The sequence below is a fragment of the Trichomycterus rosablanca genome, chromosome 26 (assembly GCF_030014385.1).
Source record: "Trichomycterus rosablanca isolate fTriRos1 chromosome 26, fTriRos1.hap1, whole genome shotgun sequence".
Taxonomy (NCBI): Eukaryota; Metazoa; Chordata; class Actinopteri; order Siluriformes; family Trichomycteridae; genus Trichomycterus; species Trichomycterus rosablanca.
The window spans coordinates 12,395,028-12,420,180 of record NC_086013.1 but is presented as its reverse complement, the minus strand read 5'-3'; the positions used below and the strand labels follow the sequence as shown (position 1 = coordinate 12,420,180).

Below are 25,153 nucleotides of genomic sequence, written 5' to 3'. Positions count from 1 at the left end.
GGTGTGCTTACAGTAGTTCGTTTCCTCTTCTGCTGCAAGTGGACACTTTCCAGACCTACAGTGCTAGACACAGTGTCAAGTTAAAAAAATAATAATGCTTAAAACTGCAAGTTAACGTTGTCAGGTGTGTTGTTCACCACTCTGAAAGATGTTGAGATAACTGGCAATCCTAAAGAACCGGAAATGCATTGCAGTTTTACTCCAAGACTGAAATGACTGCAGCCCAGTTTACAGCAAATGAACCAGCAGTGTAATGCGTATGTGAGGTAAATCATGAAATCTTGGAAACCTCCGCTCCTCCTGGTGTAGTGTCCTGGGTTCAGTATGTGTGCTGTTTGTTGTTGTAGTTGTTTCAGTGCAGTAGTCTAGTCACACACCGTCGTCATTTCTCCTGCGCTCCATCCTTTGCAAAAGAAAGAGCAAAATTACAATGATTGTCTATACGAGAAAGCTAAGGTTGTTTTTGAGAAGTCATTTATTTAAATGATGTGTACCTGTGCAGTGTTTGTTACTACTGATTCTATAACTGTTCCCTGCAGGGGAGAGAAAAAAAAATTGCTTTAATTTCCACAAATAAGAAGCAGTGGGTTTATAAACAACATGTTGAGGATGTCATGAGCTGCATCTGATGTGACAGAAACTTACAGGGAATGTAATTGTAACTTATTAGAGTTTGAATTTGCACTTGAGTTACTTCATGGAAAGTCTATTTTCTACATTTTCAGGTACTTGATCATTACTTTTTCTTGTTTTTTTCTCCTTCTCTCTCTCCTGAGAGTTGATCTGGGCACGCTTACTTATTTTACTCACTCCTGTCAGCACTGTGTTGCTATGGTAACCGTTACCGTGGGGTTTCCAGAGGAGCCACAGCATCGCTTCTCACAGCATTTATTGTTTATTTAATACAATTAGTGTTTTTATTGGTTAATAACAGTTCTATATATTTTACACTGACCTACTTTTTTACTTCTTACCATCCTCCTATGCCTTGTTTGTTTAAATATAATGTTTTGGTGGTGCTGGTTTTGTTTTGACTGGTGTGCTACTTAAACCAAAACAGTGAAAAACTAAATATCTGATAATGCTAACAAAATGCAATATTAAGACAGATAATAAGAAATGCATTCAGCATTTTCCTCTACAACAGGGACGTCACACTCACTTTCACTGAGGAACACATCTGTTTTATGGTGGCCCCCAAAAGGCCGATTGTAACGTATCCTGCTGTAATTGCAGTCTGCCTTTAAGTCTTAGACAATTTGTTGTTTTTCTTGGAGGTCTGTGTTTGATGTCAAAATGCCAAATTTATATTGTATATTTATAATGTATATTTATAATGTATATGTATAATGTATATCTACATTCATGACAAATAAACAGCTTATAGACTATTTATAAAAATACATAAAAATAATTAAAAAAAGATTAAGGTTGACTTTTTGTGGATTCATCCAGTTTAGGGGTTAAATAATGTAATTAAAGAAGTTTAAGGTATGTTGAAAGATTTACATTTTAGCAGATTTGTGTCACCCGGTTTCCACCTTTTTTGTAGAATGACCCTTATACTGTACTCTTTTACCACAGACACGGCCTCATAACACAAGAGATGTAGCGTTTTTTCTTCCTGAAGCACAAACTTGTATTCACGTCCCCATCTTTCATTAAATTTCATCCTTCTGCTTCAATTTTCTCTTCTTGTACATTTTGGATTATTTGTAAGTATTTCTTGGAAAACCACCTGATGTGGAAAACGCTGATGTGGAAGCCATCTAGTGGCGGGATGCAGTCACTTTGCGGGGCCACAAAATCGGCATGCATTGTGGGAGATGCAGTTTATGCATATTTTATCCACTCCAAAGGCAGAATTTTTATGCTGCTGATTGGCTGACATGAAACTGAAATATTAAGTAAATAATCACTGGTTCAAAATGCAGGTAAGCCCGCCTCTACTAGGCTGTGTATATGACTAAAATGTACTGTCATATAGTATTTAGTGCCAAATTAGTTGATCATTTTTGAGGTGTAACAGATGGGCCAGTCTCGTAGCATCCCAATGGGTGTATCAAGCCCTGTAACAGATTACTATAGGCTTACTGCCCAGGGACCCCACTGCAGCCCTGATCAGGAATAAGCAGTTACTAAGAAATAAGACATAATTTATTTATTTTGATTTTTCTAAGACTTGCACATAGTTAAACACCTGCACTATGAGTCCTGTTATAATTTATTTGCGTTTTATTACTATTTATGTTAAAACCTGTTCACTTGTTCATAAAAAGAGCTCTTTATAGTGTTTTGAGCATGTTTGTAAGGATTCTGCTTTAGGAGACTATATACATTGTGGGGGTCCATTTGTGCTATAAGCCGCCCTTGTTCCAGTACAAAATGCTCTTGTCATGAGGCTCCTAAGTCACTTGTGTCTTTTTTGACTGACGTTACTTTGGTGCCACCTAGTGGACTTTAATTGCTTTACTATATAAACATGGTATATTGATGTCAATTGTGCTGGACAATTTTGAACATGTTCAGACAAAATTAGTCTGCTAAAGCTTACTAAACCCTTCTATTTGCTGTAGGATTAAATACACGAACACCTACCACTGTTATTTTAATATAATTTAACATCCTTATCCAATTCTTGTAATTATCTGCTTGAAATAAAGCTTACCTTTTCCTGAACTGGTGTGGATTTAAATTTGAGGTTTTTATAGAAATCCTTCTTTGGTACTAAATGCAGGAGCACCAGATCACACACGACATTAGCCTGTAAAAGAAGCAAGCACTTGAATTAAGAAGCCACTTTCTTATCAGTATTAAACAGCTTCTAAATGTGTCTTATCATCTTATAACATAAACTAACGTTAGAAGTGATACCAGTACTACCAGTGTTTACCAGTGTTTACAATTCTCAATGTCATTTTACACCATATTAGTCATTCTTAATGCATATCAGGCCTGTTCATTCATAAAAACAATACCATCTGTGTGTGCCTTCTAAGCAGTTACTAAGATCCCTCAGATGAGTGCTGATGAGTGCTTGATAAACATCTAGAGGTGGATATGGATTGTTTGGAGTGATTTAGAAGTGCGTCTCCGGTGTCTGTGAGACTTACCACTCCAAATATTCCCACTCCAGATCCTATAGCCGTCAGTGTAGGAATGACATCAAATTTTCTGGCCTGAAAGAAACAAATTGGTCTGTAGTGACAAGTGGAAAAATAAAACTGGTGGAGAACGTAAGGATAGGATCTTACCAGTCCATGAACGATGATCTCAATTCTTAGACCAAAGACTTTCATCAAAGATCTCTTTTCTATTTTATTCTCCACGTAATATATCGCCTTTCTGAAACAGGTCACAGGTCATGTCACAAATCAGATTTTGAGATGCTGGTCAGGGTTGCAGTGGGTCTGATTCAATTGGCGAAAGGCAGTAAATACCATGGAGAGGTTGCCAGATCATCACAGAGCAGACACGCACACTTAGGGCAATATTCAAAATATACAATTGGCCTGATTGCATGACTCTGGACTTCACTTCAAAAGAAAAGGTATATTGCATGGGGTGTAGGAATGAAAGTGATTTGCAGTGCTAATTTATTGCCATGTGATTTCTTATTGTTTACTATGTAACTGTTGTTTCTGCTGCCTTCATGTCATCCCGCAACTCTTTTCTTTTCAGGTGACTTCTGGTGTTTTTCCTGATTTTTTATTATTTATTCTTTGACAACATTATAAGTACGGCACACCTGTCTGGGGATGATTTGTGGCTTCGTAAGCTTTTCATTCACAAATTATAAAATTAGTTGTACTTACAGGGATGTTTAAGCTGTTTTAAATTCAGGAAATTGATCAAAAATTAATCAGATTCATCATATGTTTAACTACAGCTTCGACTGTATTATATGGAACAAAATACAATGCTTTGTTGAAGAGTTTTATAAAAGAGTTACCATTAGCTAACACTTCGATATTTATATATATATACAGTGTATCACAAAAGTGAGTACACCCCTCACATTTCTGCAGATATTTAAGTATATCTTTTCATGGGACAACACTGACAAAATGACACTTTGACACAATGAAAAGTAGTCTGTGTGCAGCTTATATAACAGTGTAAATTTATTCTTCCCTCAAAATAACTCAATATACAGCCATTAATGTCTAAACCACCGGCAACAAAAGTGAGTACACCCCTAAGAGACTACACCCCTAAATGTCCAAATTGAGCACTGCTTGTCATTTTCCCTCCAAAATGTCATGTGATTTGTTAGTGTTACTAGGTCTCAGGTGTGCATAGGGAGCAGGTGTGTTCAATTTAGTAGTACAGCTCTCACACTCTCTCATACTGGTCACTGAAAGTTCCAACATGGCACCTCATGGCAAAGAACTCTCTGAGGATCTTAAAAGACGAATTGTTGCGCTACATGACGATGGCCAAGGCTACAAGAAGATTGCCAACACCCTGAAACTGAGCTGCAGCACAGTGGCCAAGATCATCCAGCGTTTTAAAAGAGCAGGGTCCACTCAGAACAGACCTCGTGTTGGTCGTCCAAAGAAGCTGAGTGCACGTGCTCAGCGTCACATCCAACTGCTGTCTTTGAAAGATAGGCGCAGGAGTGCTGTCAGCATTGCTGCAGAGATTGAAAAGGTGGGGGGTCAGCCTGTCAGTGCTCAGACCATACGCCACACACTACATCAAATTGGTCTGCATGGCTGTCACCCCAGAAGGAAGCCTTTTCCGAAGTCTCTACACAAGAAAGCCCGCAAACAGTTTGCTGAAGTCATGTCAACAAAGGACATGGATTACTGGAACCATGTCCTATGGTCTAATGAGACCAAGATTAATTTGTTTGGTTCAGATGGTCTCAAGCATGTGTGGCGGCAATCAGGTGAGGAGTACAAAGATAAGTGTGTCATGCCTACAGTCAAGCATGGTGGTGGGAATGCCATGGTCTGGGGCTGCATGAGTGCAGCAGGTGTTGGGGAGTTACATTTCATTGAGGGACACATGAACTCCAATATGTACTGTGAAATACTGAAGCAGAGCATGATCCCCTCTCTCCGGAAACTGGGTCGCAGGGCAGTGTTCCAGCATGATAATGACCCCAAACACACCTCTAAGACGACCACTGCTTCATTGAAGAGGCTGAAGGTAAAGGTGATGGACTGGCCAAGCATGTCTCCAGACCTAAACCCAATAGAACATCTTTGGGGCATCCTCAAGCGGAAGGTGGAGGAGCGCAAAGTCTCGAATATCCGCCAGCTCCGTGATGTCGTCATGGAGGAGTGGAAAAGCATTCCAGTGGCAACCTGTGAAGCTCTGGTAAACTCCATGCCCAGGAGAGTTAAGGCAGTTCTGGGAAATAATGGTGGCCACACAAAATATTGACACTTCAGGAACTTTCACTAAGGGGTGTACTCACTTTTGTTGCTGGTGGTTTAGACATTAATGGCTGTATATTGAGTTATTTTGAGGGAAGAATAAATTTACACTGTTATATAAGCTGCACACAGACTACTTTTCATTGTGTCAAAGTGTCATTTTGTCAGTGTTGTCCCATGAAAAGATATACTTAAATATCTGCAGAAATGTGAGGGGTGTACTCACTTTTGTGATACACTGTATATATATATGTACCCACCTGAAGTTGTAGCCGAGTGACGCTGGCCCACTTGCTCCCTCTTTTGTATTCCCATACAGACCTTGGAATTTGTATGTGGGCTGGCATTTTTCAATCCTCAGATCTAGATTACACTCCCACTCAATTAAAATTCCTAATGCTCCACCCTGTAGAGATTAGAATTAGAAGTGCATTTCTTCACATTCATATTTTAATGTTCTTGTAAATTCAAGTGCTGCATTTCTGAAGAAATACGATATTTTAAAACCAATTTTGTGCACATTTTCTATTAATTGGCTGAATTTAACATATGAGAAGGGGGTGGTTAAATATAAACTTTTGCCCTTTTCCTCCCAATCAAGTCATTCCCAATTCCCCAACTGTAACTCCCTTTCCAGCTTGCATCACCCTAGTATTGACCAAGGAGAGCTGCAGACTATCATGTGACCCCTTCAACACACAAGCATATGAAGAGCAGTGTTATGTTACTCTGTGAACCATCGTCCCCTTGTGCAGACACCTTGACCACCCAACAGTGGTCGCATTAAAGGCAGCAATGAGGAACTCTGTTGACCTCCCTCACTTAGGCATGGCTGTCACCTTGCCAAGTCTATAGCACAGCTAAGATATCAACTCCAGAGCTCAAGATCTCAGCGATCGTGGGCTATTGCATCAAACCTTTATGCCACCGGACTGTCATTACTGTCATTTAGTCACTGTCATTTCTTTCTAATGTGATACATTTAGCAAATAAACAGTACTATTGCATTAAAATATACAATGTATTAACTTATTATCACTTAGAAAATAACAAAAGATGGATTTGAAATAGAAACCAACCACTCGTGCAATCTGTGTGAAATCGAACCCGGAGAGCTTGACGATGTCACTCAGTTTAAATATGGGACACAGCGGGTGCTTGGTGGGTTCGTACAGGCAGGTTTTAAGGTAATTCTGATCCACACTTTCCACTAGATTACTCCTGCAGAGACACAATGACAGATGTAGCGTTACCACACAGCATGGGTTTTCTGGATCATTCACACAATGTTTTCATTAATGCTGGCTGATGAGCCGTGTTACCCAGCAGTGAAGCTGAGGTTTTATGCACATAATTATGCCTACTTTTATACCACTGTATTGTTGCTCTGTTTTTCCCTCGCTATAACAGAGTCTGGGTGATTCTTAATCGTATATATAAACTGCATTACTCAGTGTGTGTGTGTGATATAACTGAATAAATGCCGAGAGGATTGAGTAATGTGAAATGTATTCCACAGTCAAGCCCCAGAATGTCATGGAAAGCCTGTCACAAACAGTGGACGAGTCTAATAGCCATGGTTTTAGAATAGTATGTCCTATAAGCTTATGGTCAGGTGTCAAAAACTAATGTGGTTTCACCCTTAAGTAAAAAGTAATTTAGTTTATTAAAGTATTGTGGCTGACCTAAAGATTTCTTGTATCAGCTGCTGATGATCAGCTAAAAGCTGTCCAAACGCCGCAATTGGGCTGTATTTGGAATGCAGTCTTTGAACATGTTTGTCCAAGGGTTATCCCGTTCTGACAAAACTTGAGAACTGGTTGTGATTTGATGCAGATTTGAAGGCATGTAAATATTAAACAAGCACATAATGAAACCAAATACTTTACTACATTTAGCTTTAAATAATATGCTGTGTGTAATAAGTTTAATCACTACCACAGCCATAAATGCTCAAAGAGTAGTGCATTTGCAAATAAACATTATTACCTGACTATACCAAACTCTGGGAAGGAGATGGAGTTTTTGATGAACAGTGTGAAGTTCTCTGCTGCTGCCAGGCGTGCAGGACTAAAACACAGAGATAGGAATAAAGAGAGGGTAACATTTTGGTCCACAGATCTTCCCAATCTAGTCATATTCAATTACCCAGTTACATTTTTCCTCCTCTCTAATGCTGCAGACCTCCACTACTGACTGAATAAAGCTGTGACTAACACACGCCCCCTCTGACATGGGTGCAATAGCAGACTGCTGATTTTCACCTGCACGAGGCGTTCATATGGAGCTCAGTCTCGCATATGGAGAGTCATGCACTGATCTCAATTATCCCTTATCTCATCTCTATGTTAAAATGTAGCATTTCATTACAATATAATTTCAGAGGGATAACATAGGGCTGGTATATTAGACGGGAAATCTTACGTGGGTATCACACGATCGTCTTCAACAGGGCACCAGGTCACAATCTCACACGTTTTGTTTTCTGGCACGCACTTTCCAGTCATTCGCCCTAAAACAGAAGGAATTTCATAAGCAGAAACAGAAGCAAACATTAGGGAATATTAAACAATCGTCATGCATGAGGGGCAGAACTCAGGGGGCAGAAATGCACACGCATGCACTTGCGGGTTGGGTTTATCTGAAGACAGTTGAGTGCTCAGAGAAAACATCTCACAGCATGAGAATGTCATTTCATTCTCCTTATGGATCTTTGTTCTAATTTGGAGGGATAAGAGGGTAAAAAAAGGTGAGTAAACTAAACGTCAGTGGGCACCCAGCTGCTTGACTGAGAAAAGACAGACACCCACATACATGGCTGAAGCGAACCCCTCCACCATTTCCACACATGAAACCATCAAGTGTCAATTATTGAAATTTTGTTCTATATATATTTATTTATATAAAACATGTAACAAACACCCATAAAACATACAGGATTTTATTATATCCACTGTATGCAAAGTGATATTTACCATTTATTATTTTATTTAGAATAAAGACCTGTCAGACCTGTTATTACTGTCTTGAAATGGATTTGGACGATTTCCTTGTTTAAGTCACATGGTACCACTAGCCACTAGGCCAGTTACATATATTGCCCAATCACCTAAAAGCAATTGTAGTGTCTTGTTTTTCAGATGATAAATAATTGATTATACTACAGAAATAGTATAGGGGAAATGTGTGTGTGTGTGTGTGTGTGTGTATGATACATATATGATACTTTGATCTCAGTCAATACATGAAAAGTGTTTTGTAAAGTTGAATGAGTCAAAAGGGCAGCACAGTGGTGTGCCCTGTGTGTGTGTGTGTGTGTGTGTGTGTGTGTGTGTGTGTGTGTGTGTGTGTGTGTGTGTGTGTGTGTGTGTGTGTGTGTGTGTGTGTGTGTGTGTGTGTGTGTGTGTGTGTGTGTGTGTGTGTGTGTGTTTGCACTGTAATGGCAGTGTAGTGGTCTATAATGCTAACCCACCAACACTGAGACCCAGGTTCGAATCTCAGCAGTGCTGTCGGCCAGCCAGGCGTCTACACAGACTTGATTCGCTGTGTCTAAGGGAGGAGTGGCACGAAGCACTGCCATAGATTTACACCCTGTCCAGGTTGTTTCTTGGTGGAACCAGTTTTCATCATTTTAGTTTTTTACTAATAGCAGCATTCTGACAAAATGTTTATTCTTCATTTTTACTTGTTTATAAAAATCATTAAATATTAAATATTACTCTTATTATTACTCTTATATTAAAGTATGAGAGATGTGTTACATGTTTTAGAAGACAACCATAAGAAATATTACATTTACTTTAATGCTTAGTGTGTGGCAGTTTTACTGTACTGCTTTACTTCTATAATCAAATATTTGAGACAAGCCTGAGGATTATTTATTAAACTATTTAATTAAAATAAAGTTAGTATTCTATTTTAAAATTGTATTTATTTATTTAGTCTTTGTTTAGTTTTATACAGTATTTTTATTTACCACCCACTAAGACCATTTTAAACTTTTTTCACTCAGTTTTGGTGATGGTGTGTGGTACTGCCACAAACCTCTGCCCACTTCATCCCCAATCCACGGTTCTGCTTGTTGATAGGTCTTGGCTGTGTCGCTGCTCTCTGTAAAGCAAGATTATTTTACTCATTATCGTCTTATTTATTCTTCTAATTATAATCTATTTTATCTGTTATCTGTTATCTGACAAGTTGAGCCTGCGTGATGGGGTTAAAGCGCTTATATTAAGATCAGGTTTCATTTAGGGATGTAGTGGAGGGTAAACACAGGAAACGTGTTGTAGCACAATAATATAAATTATACTCACCTTTTTAGTTTACCCACCTTTTTTTTACAATTCACGTTTGAATCGCTTGTGAGATATTACATACATATGTATAACTTTAACGTAATCTCTGCTCTTGGCTGAAATATATAAAGTCTGATAATAACCTGCATGATATTCACAAGTGTCGGAAACATGGTTTCTATTTGGATAGCAAAGTTGATTCAGTGATGTTGATGTGGTACTGGTACTAAAGACACCTTATGTAAACATGGTGTGCCTTCTTATGAAAATAAGACAGTTCATGTGTATCGGTGTGATGATCCATGTGATTAATTGAAGACTTGGTAGATACCATGCCCAAACAAGGTGGTAACACTCACTCACAACAGATAACCAATTTGATAAGACTCTAAAGGAGGTATACCACAGGATGTCAGTGGTCAGGAAGATGAAACCAGTATTTACATGCATTGGTCTCATAAAAAAGCGTTCCACCTAGGGTAAATGGAATCTCAGGTTAAACTCAGGATGACAGGAGCAACTCACGTCATTGCTGGATAATTCACATTAAAATAAGAATATTTTAATCAAATAAAAACAATAAAATAACATCAATAACAACATCCACAAATTGTGCAGTAACCACTTGTGGACTTCTATTACCTCCACCGACCAGGCATAACATTATGACCACTGACAGGTGAAGTGAATAACACTGATTATCTCTTCATCATGGCACCTGTTAGTAGGTGGGATATATTAGGCAGCAGGTGAACATTTTATCCTCAAAGTTGATGTTAGAAGCAGGAAAAATGCTCAAGCGTGAGGATTTAAGCAAGTTTGACAAGGGCCAATTGTGATGGCTAGATGACTGAGTCAGAGCATCTCCAGAACTGCAGCTCTTGTGGGGTGTTCCCGGTCTGCAGTGGTCAGTATCTATCAAAAGTGCTCCAAGGAAGAAACAGTGGTAAACCGGCGACAGGGTCATGGGCGGCCACGGTTCATTGATGCACGTGGGGAGCAAAGGCTGGCTCATGTGATTCGATCCAACAGACGAGCTACTGTAGCTCAGATTGCTGAAGAAGTTAATGCTGGTTCTGATAGAAAGGTGTCAGAATACACAGAGCATCAGAGTTGCAGGGCAGTTTTTTCAGCAAAAGGGGACCAACACAATATTAGTAAGGTGGTCATAATGTTATGCCTGATCGGTGTATGTGCAGTTAAAATGTGCAGTATTACATCCGGGCTAGTGTGGAATTGTCTAGTATTGTTTGTCATGTCTGCTTTTATGTTGATCTTATCTGTTTTATCTGTCTATTCAAATTAAATGTTGATTTTATGTCTGTGTGAAACACACCCAAAGTTTAACCTCTGCAATTTCTTTAGACAGTATGAATCATATAATGACAATAAAGCCTTTCTGATTTCTGAAAACAAGAATAGATGTTAAATATTTTTCCTGCATCATTTAAAATAAAAAATTTAAATCAGTTTTTATTATACAGTATTAAAACTGCAGAAATGCAGTAAAGCATTGTGTGTGTGTGTGTGTGTGTGTGTGTGTTATTATTACTATTATTACTTTGATTAAATTATCCTACATTTTATGAGTAATAATCAGTAAAATTTTTGGTCACGTGTCTCCAGGTAATAAATTCCATAAGTTAAAACATGTCAAACATTTCAGCATCATGAACGTGTCTCCGGGAATGATGCTGTCGGCATTTACCATTTCCTGCCCGTCTATACTGCCCCTTGGGGCAATCTGCATCCGTCGTGCAGTTGTTTGACCCGTCCGGCAGCTGAAACACAGACAGACACGCGGCTGTTTTAACAGCGACAGTATAAACGGTGTGAGTGTTGGCATGCGTGTGCGTGTAGTGGATGGTGGTGAAATCAGGGCAATGTGACAGACATCCTTGCATAATTATGGGGATTTGATTAAGGCATTAAATAACTATTCAAATGTGTTGCAGGTCTGTGTTTACATGTTGAAGAGGCCAATGCAAATACAGGAAACACATTGAATGCTGCATAGATGGAAAACACGTACAGTATGTGAGAGGGTAGAACTATATTTCATTTAGTGCATTTTTTTACACCTACAGCATTGGTGTGCTTTCTAGTTATGTAGTTACTGACTAGGACTTCATCCATCAATAAACCACCACCATCACATGACCACCAATAACCCAATAATATTTGGATGGACTGTCGTTAGCACAGCACTGACACTGATATTACATGATAAACGACGTGTATTGGGCTCAGCTTAATGTGAGTGATGTGTAGAGGTTATTCCAACCAAAAATATTTAGCCAACTGTGTCTGTGGTCAGAAACTGACGCTGATTAAAGGCTAACCGATGATTGATTCAAATGGTGAGTGGGAACAGCTTTGATTTCCACTTGATATATTTGTTTTTTGCTTTACATATACAATTTGTTTTCCTAGTTAATTTAATTATTGTCTTATTAATAGGTTACCATCCTCACCAACATACAAAATATATTGGTATTTTTTTACACAGTGAAAACTGAAGAATCAAACCTTTACTTTACTAGTGATTAAGGTACTGGCCCAGTAATCAGAAGGTTGCTGGTTCAAGCCTTACTACTGCCAGGTTGCCCTTGAGCAAGGCCCTTAACCCTCAATTGCTTAGTTTGTATACTGTCACAGTACTGTAAGTCACTTTGAATAAATGTAAATGTTGTTGATGTTCTTGATGCTTCCAAGAATTTAGCCACCACATTTGTTTGCAAAGTCACGACACCCTTGGCTTCTTACTTTACATACTTCTGACATATACTGCTCTGTGCTCTGGTTTCTCCTGGAGTTCTACACTTCATTTCACCATATATAATCCTACATTTAATCCTATTTTTCTAAGTATACAGTAGTACAGAAATGTTTTATTAAACTAACTAACTAACTAAGACTGTTATTTATAATCCCTTGTACTGCGCTTCATGCCATAAACAATTGTAGCAGTTTATTAAAACACACTGTAATTGTGTTTTCTATCCAAAAAAGTAAAAGGGATTAAAAACACTATGGGACCGTTCGTTCTGGACTGCAGGAATTAAGTCCTGGTCCTGGCTAATTGAATTTAATAGCCAATTAAATTTGGTTAATTGTTGAGTTAAATAACTAAGGGGACAGAGTTTGCATGTTCTCCCCATGTCTGCATGGGTTTCCACCGGGAGCTCCGGTTTCCTCCCACAGTCCAAAAACATGCAGTCAGGTTAATTGGAGACACTGATTTGCCCTATAGGTGAATAGGTGTGTATATGTGTGTCTGCCCTGCGATGGACTGGCGCCCCATCCAGGGTGTTTCTGTGTGCCTTGCGCCCATTGAAAAAGCACCCCCCCCCCCCCCCCCCCCCCAACCCTAATTGGATAAGCGGTTAAGAAAGTGAGTGAGTGAGTGAGTGAGTGAATGAGTGAGAGTGAAATGAGCACCTCTGTTGTAACACAGTGGTCAGAGGAGAAGGACAAGTTAACAAAAGTTTATGGACACCTTGATATTTGACCTATGACATTGAGAGAGAAAGTGAAAGTGATGCTTAAAGAGTGAGAGAGAGTGATGTTGAGAGGAAGAGGGATATTTGAGAGGGATATTTGTGTACCTCTGGACATGCGCCTTGTGATTGTCCTTTAGTAGCAATGAAGTTGGTCATGATGACAAAGGACGGGTCACCCTGTAAACACAACAGAGAAAATCAACAAAGTGTGTTTCACGCTTAGTCTGGTTTTTTTTCTGTTTATCAAAGGTACATGTGCACATATTTGTGTATTAACACTGTGTTTAAATCCCTCTGTGCAAAATTATGGGTTAACAAAACAAACACTTGCTTAAATTTCTCTGTATTGTATACACAGTTCTGACCATGTGTATGCAAAGCTCCTTGCTAGGGAAAATGATACTTTGCTGGCTCAGAAGAGATACACATAGGTTTGGTTGGTAATCGAATACTCATGTAGATACAAACCTCAGTTTCAGTACAGTTGGAACAATATGGGGAATGCAAAAAGTGATCTGTAAATCCACTTTCACTTATTTCTAAACGTAAAGAGTACAAATACAACATGTATTGTTTTACCTTATCAACAGACTAATATTGTCCCACTTATGCAAGCTTGAACCCATTGACAATTGGACTTCACAAGACTTCTAAAGGTGTACGTTAACCACTAGGTTACAACTGCCAATAGGTATATTTAATAGTTTTGGAACAAAACGTTCAACAAACACACTGGATGTGATGACTGAGTGTCCAAAAACTTTTGGGTATGTTGTGTTTTTTCAGTCTCAGTACTCACCTGATCAGGGTATACATAGTCGGACACGTCCCAGATCCTCTCCCCACCGTTGCTTTCAGTGTAGGCCACTCCTTTCATCTTAGTAGAGATGGAGCTTATAGCCGTGTCCTGAATCTGATAACCTTTCTCATAGATGAACACCCATCTAAACACACACACACACACACACACACACACACATTTAACTATTTTAGCTGCCATTCATTAGGTTAATTCAGTTCTGTTCAATTGCATTTTTTTCTGTATACACAGGTGTATAACAAAATGAACTGGGGAGAACATGCACACAGAAAGAGAGAACTCCACAAAAAAAGGACCCGAACTGCTTCATCTGGGAATCGATCCCAGGACCTTCTCACTGTGAGGTGACAGTGGTAGCCACTGTGCCACCCTATTATTATTGCTAAAATAATTAATTTATTGGAATTCTAGCTAGACTTTCTAGCTAGACAAAGTGGGTACAAATAGGCAATACAGCCTGGCACACCTAATGGAAAAGAAAGTAAGTGCTGCATAGCAACATGGATCCTAGGTTAAAGCCCTGCCTTCAGTCACTGTTTGTGAGAACTGTCATGACCTCTTCTTCCACTATTCAGTTAATAATGATAAATGATTGAATTAGAAAAAAACAGATTAAAATTATTTGGTTTCAATACTGAACTCAGGTTCAACTAAATGATAAAACTAAAAAGTCACTAAAAAGTAACACATACCACACAGTGTTACCATAATTTGATTCATAGATCTATAAAGTGTGTATACAGGTTTTTTGGCCCTGCTTTGTTTAATATCATTTGATAAAAAAGCAGATCAACTAGCCAGAGAAAGAAGAGACAAAACAACAAACATCCCTCTACAGAGAGAACACTATTAATAAATACATATATCAAAGAGAGATGGCACACCGTACTGAACAAACTAACCACAAAAAAAGCTTCAAGAGATACACCCAAATTTCCACAACAAGCCGAGGGCACACCAAGGAAGGCGTATTGACCTGGTCGTACACACAGGATTTAAAAATGGACACACAAGAATAACCCACCAGCACCTGATATACTTATATACATACTTACATATATTTATAGCATTTTATTGAAGTGAAAACGCATAATTGTAATCTGTAAACTACTTCTGTTTATATTGAATGTTTGTACTTTTACTAGAGTACAGAATTTGTGTTTGTGTGTCACCTTATCCTGTTAAACAAGTGTACGTAAGGTCTGTAAGTTTATCTAAGGTTATGTTCACACCTAAGGGCAATGAAGAGCAAGCAGGAGGTGAAGAAACTAAACTGTAACGGAACAACATTCACTGGAACATACATAGGTAAAACGTCTTGCAGGCAGTAAATGGGTGCAAGTTTTAAACCCAGGCTTTCAGGACCCTGGTGCTGTGTGGCACTAACTCTAGTAAATGTGATGCCAAATGAAACATCAGTTTGGCTCAGTAGTGGTTTTTTGATGATGCTTTTACTCAGACATTCAGAAAGATGTTATGCTGTTATGCACCATGATGAACAACGTAAATAAAGTAATTATAAGTGTGTTATAAAGGTTTTTTAGACTAAACATGTTTTGTGTTTGCATGCTGACTGAGCTGCTGTTACGCAATGCAGACACATAGATGGGTATCCCAAAAATGGTAATGTTTATATTGTGTCATTTACTTCCCTCATTCAAATATTATTACAACCATATGAACTGAATGAACCAGTGAGCCATAGCACAGTATGGAAAAGAATTTAAGAACAATTTGAACATTTTAAGCTTAGCATTTTTGTTTTATTTAAGACATTAAAGAATAAAACATTTACAAACAAAATTGCATTTTACATTTATTGGAGCATCCCAGTGGTCCTTAAAAATTTAGGCTACATTATATATATTCTAAATAATCATTCATGTTCTGTGGTGTTAGCCTTAGTTTCTGAGTAACTAAACATGACTAAATCGGTCTCTTGGTTTGTTTAGTAACAAGTTAATAGTGTAAACAGCCAACGTCTTTGTCTATCCGCAAGATACACACTGTTCACAAGACAAATCAAAGTGGTATGCAGGGCCGCATTTAGAAAAATTCTGGAAGTGAATTGCAGAGAAGCACTGATCTGAAAATGAATACAAGACCATCTGACACTGAAGATATTTATTAATAAGGAATTTAACATCATGTTTTACACACTTTGGTTACATTCATGACACAACAGGTAGTTACTGGGTACACAAGATTCATCAGCTCAGGTTTTGTATCTCCAGTTCACCTCACATGTCTTTGGACTGTGGGGGGAAACCGGAGTTTCTATGCAGACACAGGGAGAACATGCAAACTCCACACAGAAAGGACCCAGCATTAGTTGGTGGGATTTTCTTGATGTTAAAACATGCAGCATGAAACAGAATGAATTTAGGCCACATTTTACCTTAGCTTATCTTGACCAGACAACCCTTTAAGGCAATATTGATATAGTCACATCCCAAAAACCCAACATCCCAGTGGTTGGTTTAGATTCACAATGATACAGAAGTAAACAGGATTCAGACAATCCATGACTGTCAACATAAGACACTTTGAATGCAACACATAAGTAAACAAGACTGATAATTCACAACGATCAGTATTTAACTTGTTTCAGCTGGAACCGGTTAACAAAACAAATACTGGTTTTAGATTATTACTGATTGCTACTGAAGAGAGAGTAAGCACATCAAAAAATCTAATGGAGGAAGATGATCATCACTGAGCAAGTGTACAAGATAGCCAGAACAAAATAGGAGCTATTGAACCACATCCCGGAATTTACTTCACTTGGGGCGCCCACATGACAATGAAGGCGGTGTTATGACAGGACTCATGGAAGACGAGGAAGACCAAGGGGTTAGTCTGGTACAAGAAACACTAGACATAGGGCATTGGAGAAAGCTGACACGTGTGCATCCAATTATCACAAAGTAATGACGCAAAGCATAGTGACATGATGTGACCTCAATAAATTGAGCAAAATTGACATGATAATGTACTGGTATTGAAAAATTAAGCAATTATGATTGTATATCTGGTTTAATTGCAGGACTAACTTTAATGTCATCAAAATGCACTCAACAAATCATGAGGTTAATAAAAAGCACACATCTGGAGTAAGATAGCAAACTATTGCAATGGTACTAAAAATTGAGCTTTTTAGTTTAGCATTAAAAAGTTAACTTGATTAGGCCTTCCTTGACAGTCAACAAATCCAAAGGACAGTCATTAGAACTGCTACCGTGACAACAAACTTGACTCGATTTGTTTGAGTTGTTGCAGCCAAAGTTAATTGATGGTGGCTCAGCCAATAAAGTGGCAGAAGCTACAATAAGAACAAATGCTGAACTTTTTGTCTTAAATTCTAAGCAGTATGCTGTCATTTAACCAGGGACACTAGCTAGATAAGACCATCATATCCTCGCTGTAAAATATGGTGGTTCCATTATGTTTTGGAGATGCTTTTGAGCAGCAGGGACTGGCAGTCTGGTCAGGCAGATACAGCAAGATCTAAGATTAATGACTGGAAGCCTTCACTGAAAAGAATGTTTGTCTACGAGCAGGACAATGACCCGTAGCACACAAGACTGCCAGGACATACATGTCCTGAAGAAGTGTATGTAAACATTTGACTTCAGCTTTAGGTAAGTAAAAATAAATAGTGATGAAATTTGAAGCTAAATGCATTGTGACTTCACTTCTGTAAAACACCTAAACGCTAATCAGCTTAAAGAGAGCAACTCTGCCAGAGTAGATAACAGAACAGCTGCTTTGTATCAGATACAACAAAGATAAGACGGTTATATAGGACTAAAGCCACGTTCATCTGCACACATAATTAAATTAGGGGTGAGACGAACTATCCTGGAAATACAGGGTGTGGATTATACAGGGTGTTATAATCTACAATCCACAATTATCAGTATTGTATTTCAGTGTTTCTTATGTTGTATTTGTGTTATTTTCAGTGTATAAGTGTCAAAAAACAACCACGTTATTTTACATTAGCCTAAAATATATGCTTATATTAACAGGTATACCTTGAAACTCAATGTGTTTTAAACAACGCCACTCCCAGAACCAACTGACATTGAGTTTCAAGGTACCATTGTATATCTTTTCCCCTAACTGCTTCATCCTGACCAGGGCTGCACTGGATTCAGGGCTGGCTGAAAGCTAGACATTGGGTACAATGGAAGACAGTAATACACCCTAAAGCAAGGCCAATCCATCACATGGTAACATTTAGTCACTTCTCCAAGTTTCAGGAGGTAAGAGAAGACTAGATGACCACAAGTAAACCCATTAATACATAGGGAGAACGCAACCAAAATACTAAGAGACAGTGAGTAGGCTGAAGATTGCATTTAGGTCTCCAGGACCAATGTACAGCATCTACACTACCAGCTGTGCCACTGTTCCCCAACCCTGATTCATTTATAATAATTCCTGCAGCTAAGATACCAAACCAAATAATTGATAATAATCCATGAAATAGCAATTGGGCTATTTGGGTAGCACTGTCGCCTCACAGCGAGAAGGTCCTGGGTTCGATCCCCGGGTGGGGCGGTCCGGGTCCTTTCTGTGAAGAGTTTGCATGTTCTCCCCGTGTCTGCGTGGGTTTCCTCCGGGTGCTCCGGTTTCCTCCCACAATTCAAAGACATGCCACTAGGCTAATTGGAGACACTGAATTGTCCCATAGTTACCTAGCCGCTGGGATGCACAGACCAGTGCATTGTAGTGCCGGTCCCAAGCCCGGATAAATAGGGAGGGTTGTGTCAGGAAGGGCATCCGGCGTAAAAACTGTGCCAAATCCTGCCGGCGACCCCTAACGGGAAGAAGCCGGAAATGCCGACCCCGGAACCCGAAGAAGAATCCATGAAATAGCAATTCCTTGTTCTTACCTTGATTGCCACCTAATTTTGATGCCAAATTTGATTCGTTTATTTTTTCTTAGACAAATGTCCATATAGAAAATATAGGAAAGTCTAGAATGAGACAATTATTTACATTTTCAATACAGTCTCTTTTATTTTTGTAATTTAACCCCATTGTTCTACTATAACTGCTACTGACCTGACAGGGTGAGATCTGCTTCCACCAAGCCATGCAAAAACAGCCACCAAAAACACTTTATAATACAATATATAGTTTCACATCCTATTCCTGAAACCATGGGGGTCCACCCTCACCCATTTGAAGCTATTACAGCCTCGACTGTTCTGGAAAGGGTTTTCCAAGATTGTATCTGTGGGGAATTGTGCCCATTCAGTCAAATCAGCGTTAGTGAGGTCAGGAAATGACTGGAAGGTCTGACTCACAATCAGTGTTCCAATTCTTTCTCAGATGTCCATATTCAGCTAACTTCTTACATGAAAAAGAGGCAAAAGGTCAGCTGCATTACAGCCTTCAAACTCAGAGTGATGTTGATGCAAAGGGGCCGTTGTGGCCTAGCGGTTAAGGTCCTGGACTAGTAATCAAAAGGTCCCTGTCAGTTTGTCACTGTTAAGCCCTTGAGCAAAACCCTCAACCCTTAATTGTTCAGACAGTATATTGTCACAGTGCTGTCACAGTGCTTTGGATAAAAGCGTTGGCTAAATGCCGACTGCTGACTGTAGACGTTGTCACCTGTGTTCCAACGGCACTGATTTATTTTTTTAATGGTTATCAAATTTGACAAACCCAAAAAGTGACAAGTTGGGGTTCTTTAGTCAAGTCTGAAGGAGTGAAAACTGGATATTACACGGATATTATACGTCTGCTGTGTGGTTGAGGCGCCAGCAAAAGCAGCAGAGAAATAGTTCAGTATAGCATGTTTCTCTTTGTATAACAGCACTTATATTACTCACTCTCTTAACCGCTTATCCAATTATGGTTGGGGGGGCTATCCCAGCTTTTCAGTGGGCGCAAGGCACACAGTAACACCCTGGATGGGGCACCAGTCCATCGCAGGGCAGACACACATACACACACCCATTCACCTATAGGGCAATTCAGTATCTCCAATTAACCTGACTGCATGTTTTTGGATTGTGAGAGGAAACCGGAGCTCCCAGAGGAAACCCATGCAGACACGGGCAGAACATGCAAACTCTGCACAGAAAGGAATCTGACTGCCCTGTCTGGGGATCAAACCCAGGACCTTCTTGCTGTGAGGTGACAGTGCTACCCACCAAGCCACCGTGCCGCCCTACTTATATTACTGTAAAATAAATGTTAACAAAGATTTGTTAATAAGAGGGGTGTGGGGCAGCACTGTGGTGGATTGGGTAGCACTGGAAGGGGCCTGGTTTAGGAAGTCAGGGTTTTTATCTGTGTGTTCAGCATGTTTTCCCTGTGTCAATGTGGGTTTTCTCCAGGTGTTTTGGTTTTTTGTCAGAAGTCCAAAGACTTGCAGTCAGGCCAGTTGTAACTACTACAAACTGCCATGTGTGCAAGTGTCTGCCCTGGAATGGACTCAGTTAAGTATACTAATTAAATTATACTATTATCCTATGAATAAACTGTAATAACCCTGGTTCTTGGAATTTCTGCCAAAGATCAGTCACCTGTCTGTTAAAAATAAAACCTTTAGTTTTTTTTTAAACCTTTAGTGTTCTATTTAGTGTACTGTCAAGTCAAGTCAAATGTATTTGTATAGTGCTTTTTACAATAGACATTGTCTCAAAGCGACATCCAGGACAATGAAACAATGAAACAGAGATACAAATTCATGCATTAGACAGTCAAACTTTTACACTAGTCCCTATTATAAGCAAAGATTTTTACATTGATAGTCCTTCATAATCCATATATAGCAGATATGATCTACAGTATATTAGCATGAAAACACTTCCCTATTTGTGATATGAAATATGAAAAGTCTGAGTATTGACATGCTCGTACTGAACCTGTTTATGTTTATGTATGTGTTAATGACAGATAAGATGTTCAGCATAAGAACTACAGTAGAGGTGCAGAGGATCACATTTAGGTTTAGTTTTAGGCTGGATTTCTTTCCTAGTAGAAAGTAAACTGTAATATATTACAAATAAATATCAGCTACTCTGTAACCATGTGCCAGCAGGAAATGTAGACTTGCTCTGGCTCTGAAGTCAATAATTAAATATCATCACTGTATATTTCTAGTTTTCTGGTAAGGGCATTAAATGCATAAATGTAAATAGACAATGAATATAGATTATAAAGATTAAACTTTATATTTTTGGGGTTGTGCTTTCAGATCCTCCTGTAACTTCTTTTAACTGACAGCTGGCTCCTCTCCAACCTTCCTTATCATCGTTATCTGAGAGCCTGATGTACAATCCTGTGTGATACACCCTGTTCAGGAATGATTTGTGAATCATTTCCACTTTCCACTTGTGGTTTGTCAACCCAGCTATACTGACTGAAATATTTAGGATGCAATGCCTTTCTAGCTTTTTTCATTGTTTGTTTAATAGTTTTGTCCATTAGACTTTTATGAAGCTTCTAAATTGTGCTTTTATTATTTAAATCTTTACAACCAATTGCAACATTTTATATAATGAAAACAAATTAATTTTTCAAGACACAAAAAGCGTACCTTTATTATTTAAATAAGAAAATGATGGAGGTAATATTTGATAAAATATGCAAGTATTGAATTATTGACAGTTCTGCAGTGGGAAGATAGGATATGTGTGGAAAGACTGAGTTGTCAAATAACAGCAGGTGTCAGCTATACAAGAGCTTTGACAATTAGTTCTTTGATATGTGATATTTCAAGGCAACATAACCCAACTTACGAGTTGCCAAATATAAGCCGAATAGCAGGTGTCTGGATGGCAGATGCCCCAGTCAGAAAAAAAAGTAGAAAATTGTTAATTGTATTAGCATGATCGTGCATAACAAACACAAACAGAATCTGTAACAGAATGCTTAAGGAGTTCGGCAGTGAGTCACGGCAGTGAGTTGTGTCCAGCAGAGGGGGCACGGAGGCATACATAATTAAGGAGTTTCTCTTAATTGACAATTACATGCAGCCTGTGAGCATAAAATTGCACCAGGTGGGAGTTTTTTTTATATTTCACGGCTTCTCCCTCTTGGACTGATCAGCTCCTTTTTTGGCAAACTTGCTATTTCTCTGAAGCTGTGAATGGCAGCAGACTTTTTTCTTTCTGGAAACTCATTTACATCACATTACATTTCCTGCATTTAGCAGACACTTTTATCCAAAGTGACTAACAGTACTGTGACAATATATTATCTAAGCAATTGAGGGTTAAAAGCCTTGCTTAAGGGCCCAACAAAGGCAACCTGGCAGTGGTAGGGCTTAAACCAGCAAGCGACCTACCCTGTTACAGAATCTCAAAGGAGAGACTGTAAATGAAGTTGAAAATCATTGTCAGGCACACCCAGGACTTGCTGATTACCCAAAGCACACCTTTTTATGTATTTCAGAATAGGTGCAGTGACACTAGACTTATTTACATTGGCAAAGAGAAGTCACCAGCTGCTTTTGAGAATCGTCACAAACCAGTGATTATGAGACACAAGATTAAATTATGATTGCTGAGAAATTGACTCAGAACAGCCACAATAAATGAAGAAAAGTTCAAAAGTAAGTTTTTTTTTCTACATATTAGTTTGATTGATAGAAAAAATGTTGCAGAAATCATTGAAACCCCAAGACCACCATGGCATACATGTCTCTTCCAAGTGTTTGTTTTCTTGTGCTCTTACACACATGTTCAAGCTCAGTGGCGGCTCCTGCCAAATCTCTCAGGGGGGCAATTGTTTCGATGATGGCCAAGGTGACCCGTTCAATGGGTAAATTAAAGCTTAAATAATTAACATCTTAAGTCATCTGTCAGTTTGCCCTCACAAATAACTTTGAACATGGAGAGAGACCAGCTTTACCATTAATCATAAAATTAAGTAAAGCCTTCACACTAACAATTTAATTCAGTCATCATCAGCATTTTATTTTAGGTGCTAGCTGCTCCAATTAGGGTTGCCAACTTTCAGAACTGGAAATAAGGAACACCCTGGGCTGACGGGTTGGTGTAAGGCATAGGGTGGGGGGTGGTATGGCGGGTGTTTACCTGAGCGGGAGCGGGGAGTAGGCGGTTAGGGTTGCACCTATAAAAAATATAACGGGTCTTACACCGTCATGGGAACATTATCAAAATGTTTTATTTAGGCTGTTTAACATTTATTATTTTCATTCTTTATAATAATAAATCAGAACCATATTTTAGACAAAACAACATAAAGAACATCATGTAACATAGTGCATCAATAGTGCAAACAATATTTTTACATAATCCATCTTCACACTGACATGCAGCCCCGGTTCTGGACTGCGTTGCTTAGGGGGCAGTGAGAAAAGTGCCGGACCTGCTTGTGTTACTTTACTTTCGCCCTACACACGGCGTTACTAAGACTAAAAGTGAACACTACTTAAAATAATACAGTCACAGCTAGTTTAACACTGGTTGAATGTGATAGAAAAATTTCTTCCCTTTCACCCTTTGGTGGTGCGTCGCCCGATCGCCCTAATGAATGAGCCGCCGCTGTTCAAGCTGCAACACATCCCACCTTGAGATTGCTTGCATTTGTTCTTCCAAGGAATCCAAATATTCACTTCTGAACAAGACAGTTTAAAAGACACAATAGACCCTCAGCTGTGAATGAAATATGTAGTTCACACTTTTGCCGGAACACACATTCCACAATTTCATGTTGTGGAGACAAAGAAAACCACAAATACTAGGGGCAAATACTCATCCACAAAGAAAACATCTGCATCAGTGAAAGTTCTAGACACAAATCTAGTCCACACGTGTAGAGACGTGCACCAGAGCTGCTCAGATAGCAATGACCGTCTCTTCTCCTCCCCCTTTCAAAACCCCCTTTATAAGACTTGTATACACAGTTCTTACCCTATGATGTAAGCCAGGACTCCCAACTGGATAATCCTACAGGCGATGCCCACTTTCCGGTTCTTCACCAGCACCTGCCTGGGGGTCTCATACTCGAAAAAGAAGTCCGAAAGCACTTCTGTGAAGAAGTTTTTCATTTTGTCTGAAGAGATGGAGGCAGGAGTCTCATTCCTTCACTCTCCTCTCACACCCTTTGCATCGGCTCTCAGAGACCGAGAGAGAGTGACCGAGAGAGAGAGCTGTGTGACCCGAGAAGCTGCTGAAACATTGTGATCACTTACTTCCCTCTTTACTCTTTTACCCACAGTCACTGTCCCTCTCCCTCTCTGAGATCATGTTTAACCCTCCTCCTTTCTTCTGTAGACACCCCTCTGGTACCTCTAACACACCTTCATGTTTAAATATTGTCTAAACAGACAAGCAGGGAAAGGTATGCAATGAATTTAGGTTCCAGACATTATCTGTGTGATGCATTTGACATTTACAATCCAGGTACTCCAGGTTCTACCCCACTCCTGCCTTCCACAAAACAGGAGGTGGATTGGCATAAGTGATTGAATTATTAGTTAGTCTGTGATCCCTGGTGATAAATGAACACCCTGACCAGAATCTAACATAAAACTTGCTCCCATGTGTTTCTGGTAGGTTTAGGACTTAATACTTTTATATAATTTGTCTATATAATTGAATGTTTGAATCAGAAACTCATTTTCTTATTAAAAACAATTACAAATGCTCACACTTTTCTTACAGTACACATAAGAAATATATGAGAAGCCATAAAAATAGATAATATTATACTTTCAACTTAAAATATAATAAAACACATTTAATTTTTTGTGGTTTAGAAAGTTAAATGTTTTACCCTCTTAAAGAGCATCTTTGCCCATGGCAAGCTTTGGTATGATTGTGTAATGTGCAGGTGTGTACAGTATGTTCTATCATTTAAATAACTTTGCAAGTGTGATCTTGATAGGTATTTTCATAATGTATATACATGCAATACTTCTGACCAGAGTGACCTTGGAGGTTATAATGTATACGTGTGTGTAACCATAAGAAGTATTACATGACATTCAAGAAAATTAGGGTTAGGGTGTGGAAACAAATTTAAGAATATTGAATAACAGCAGCATTGTTTAGCATTTCTTTGTGTAATGTGTGTTTATAATAATAAATATACACTGATCAGGCATAACATTAAAACCACCTCCTTGTTTCTACACTCACTGTCTATTTTATCAGC

The 25,153-nt window shown here is 38.9% G+C and overlaps 1 protein-coding gene across 1 annotated transcript; it reads right to left on the bottom strand.

Annotated features, from left to right (window-relative positions):
* Positions 1–258: 258 nt before the first annotated feature.
* On the bottom strand, positions 259–24,044 carry p2rx1 (purinergic receptor P2X, ligand-gated ion channel, 1). Its single transcript, XM_062989035.1, has 13 exons — positions 23,908–24,044; positions 13,985–14,129; positions 13,291–13,362; positions 11,391–11,463; positions 7,812–7,899; positions 7,377–7,457; positions 6,467–6,608; positions 5,648–5,793; positions 3,255–3,345; positions 3,114–3,179; positions 2,669–2,764; positions 495–533; positions 259–403 (listed from the first exon to the last, which is right to left on the bottom strand). Exons 1-13 carry the CDS (start codon positions 24,042–24,044, stop codon positions 383–385), a joined length of 1,197 nt encoding a protein of 398 aa, XP_062845105.1. The 3' UTR covers positions 259–382.
* Positions 24,045–25,153: the final 1,109 nt, after the last annotated feature.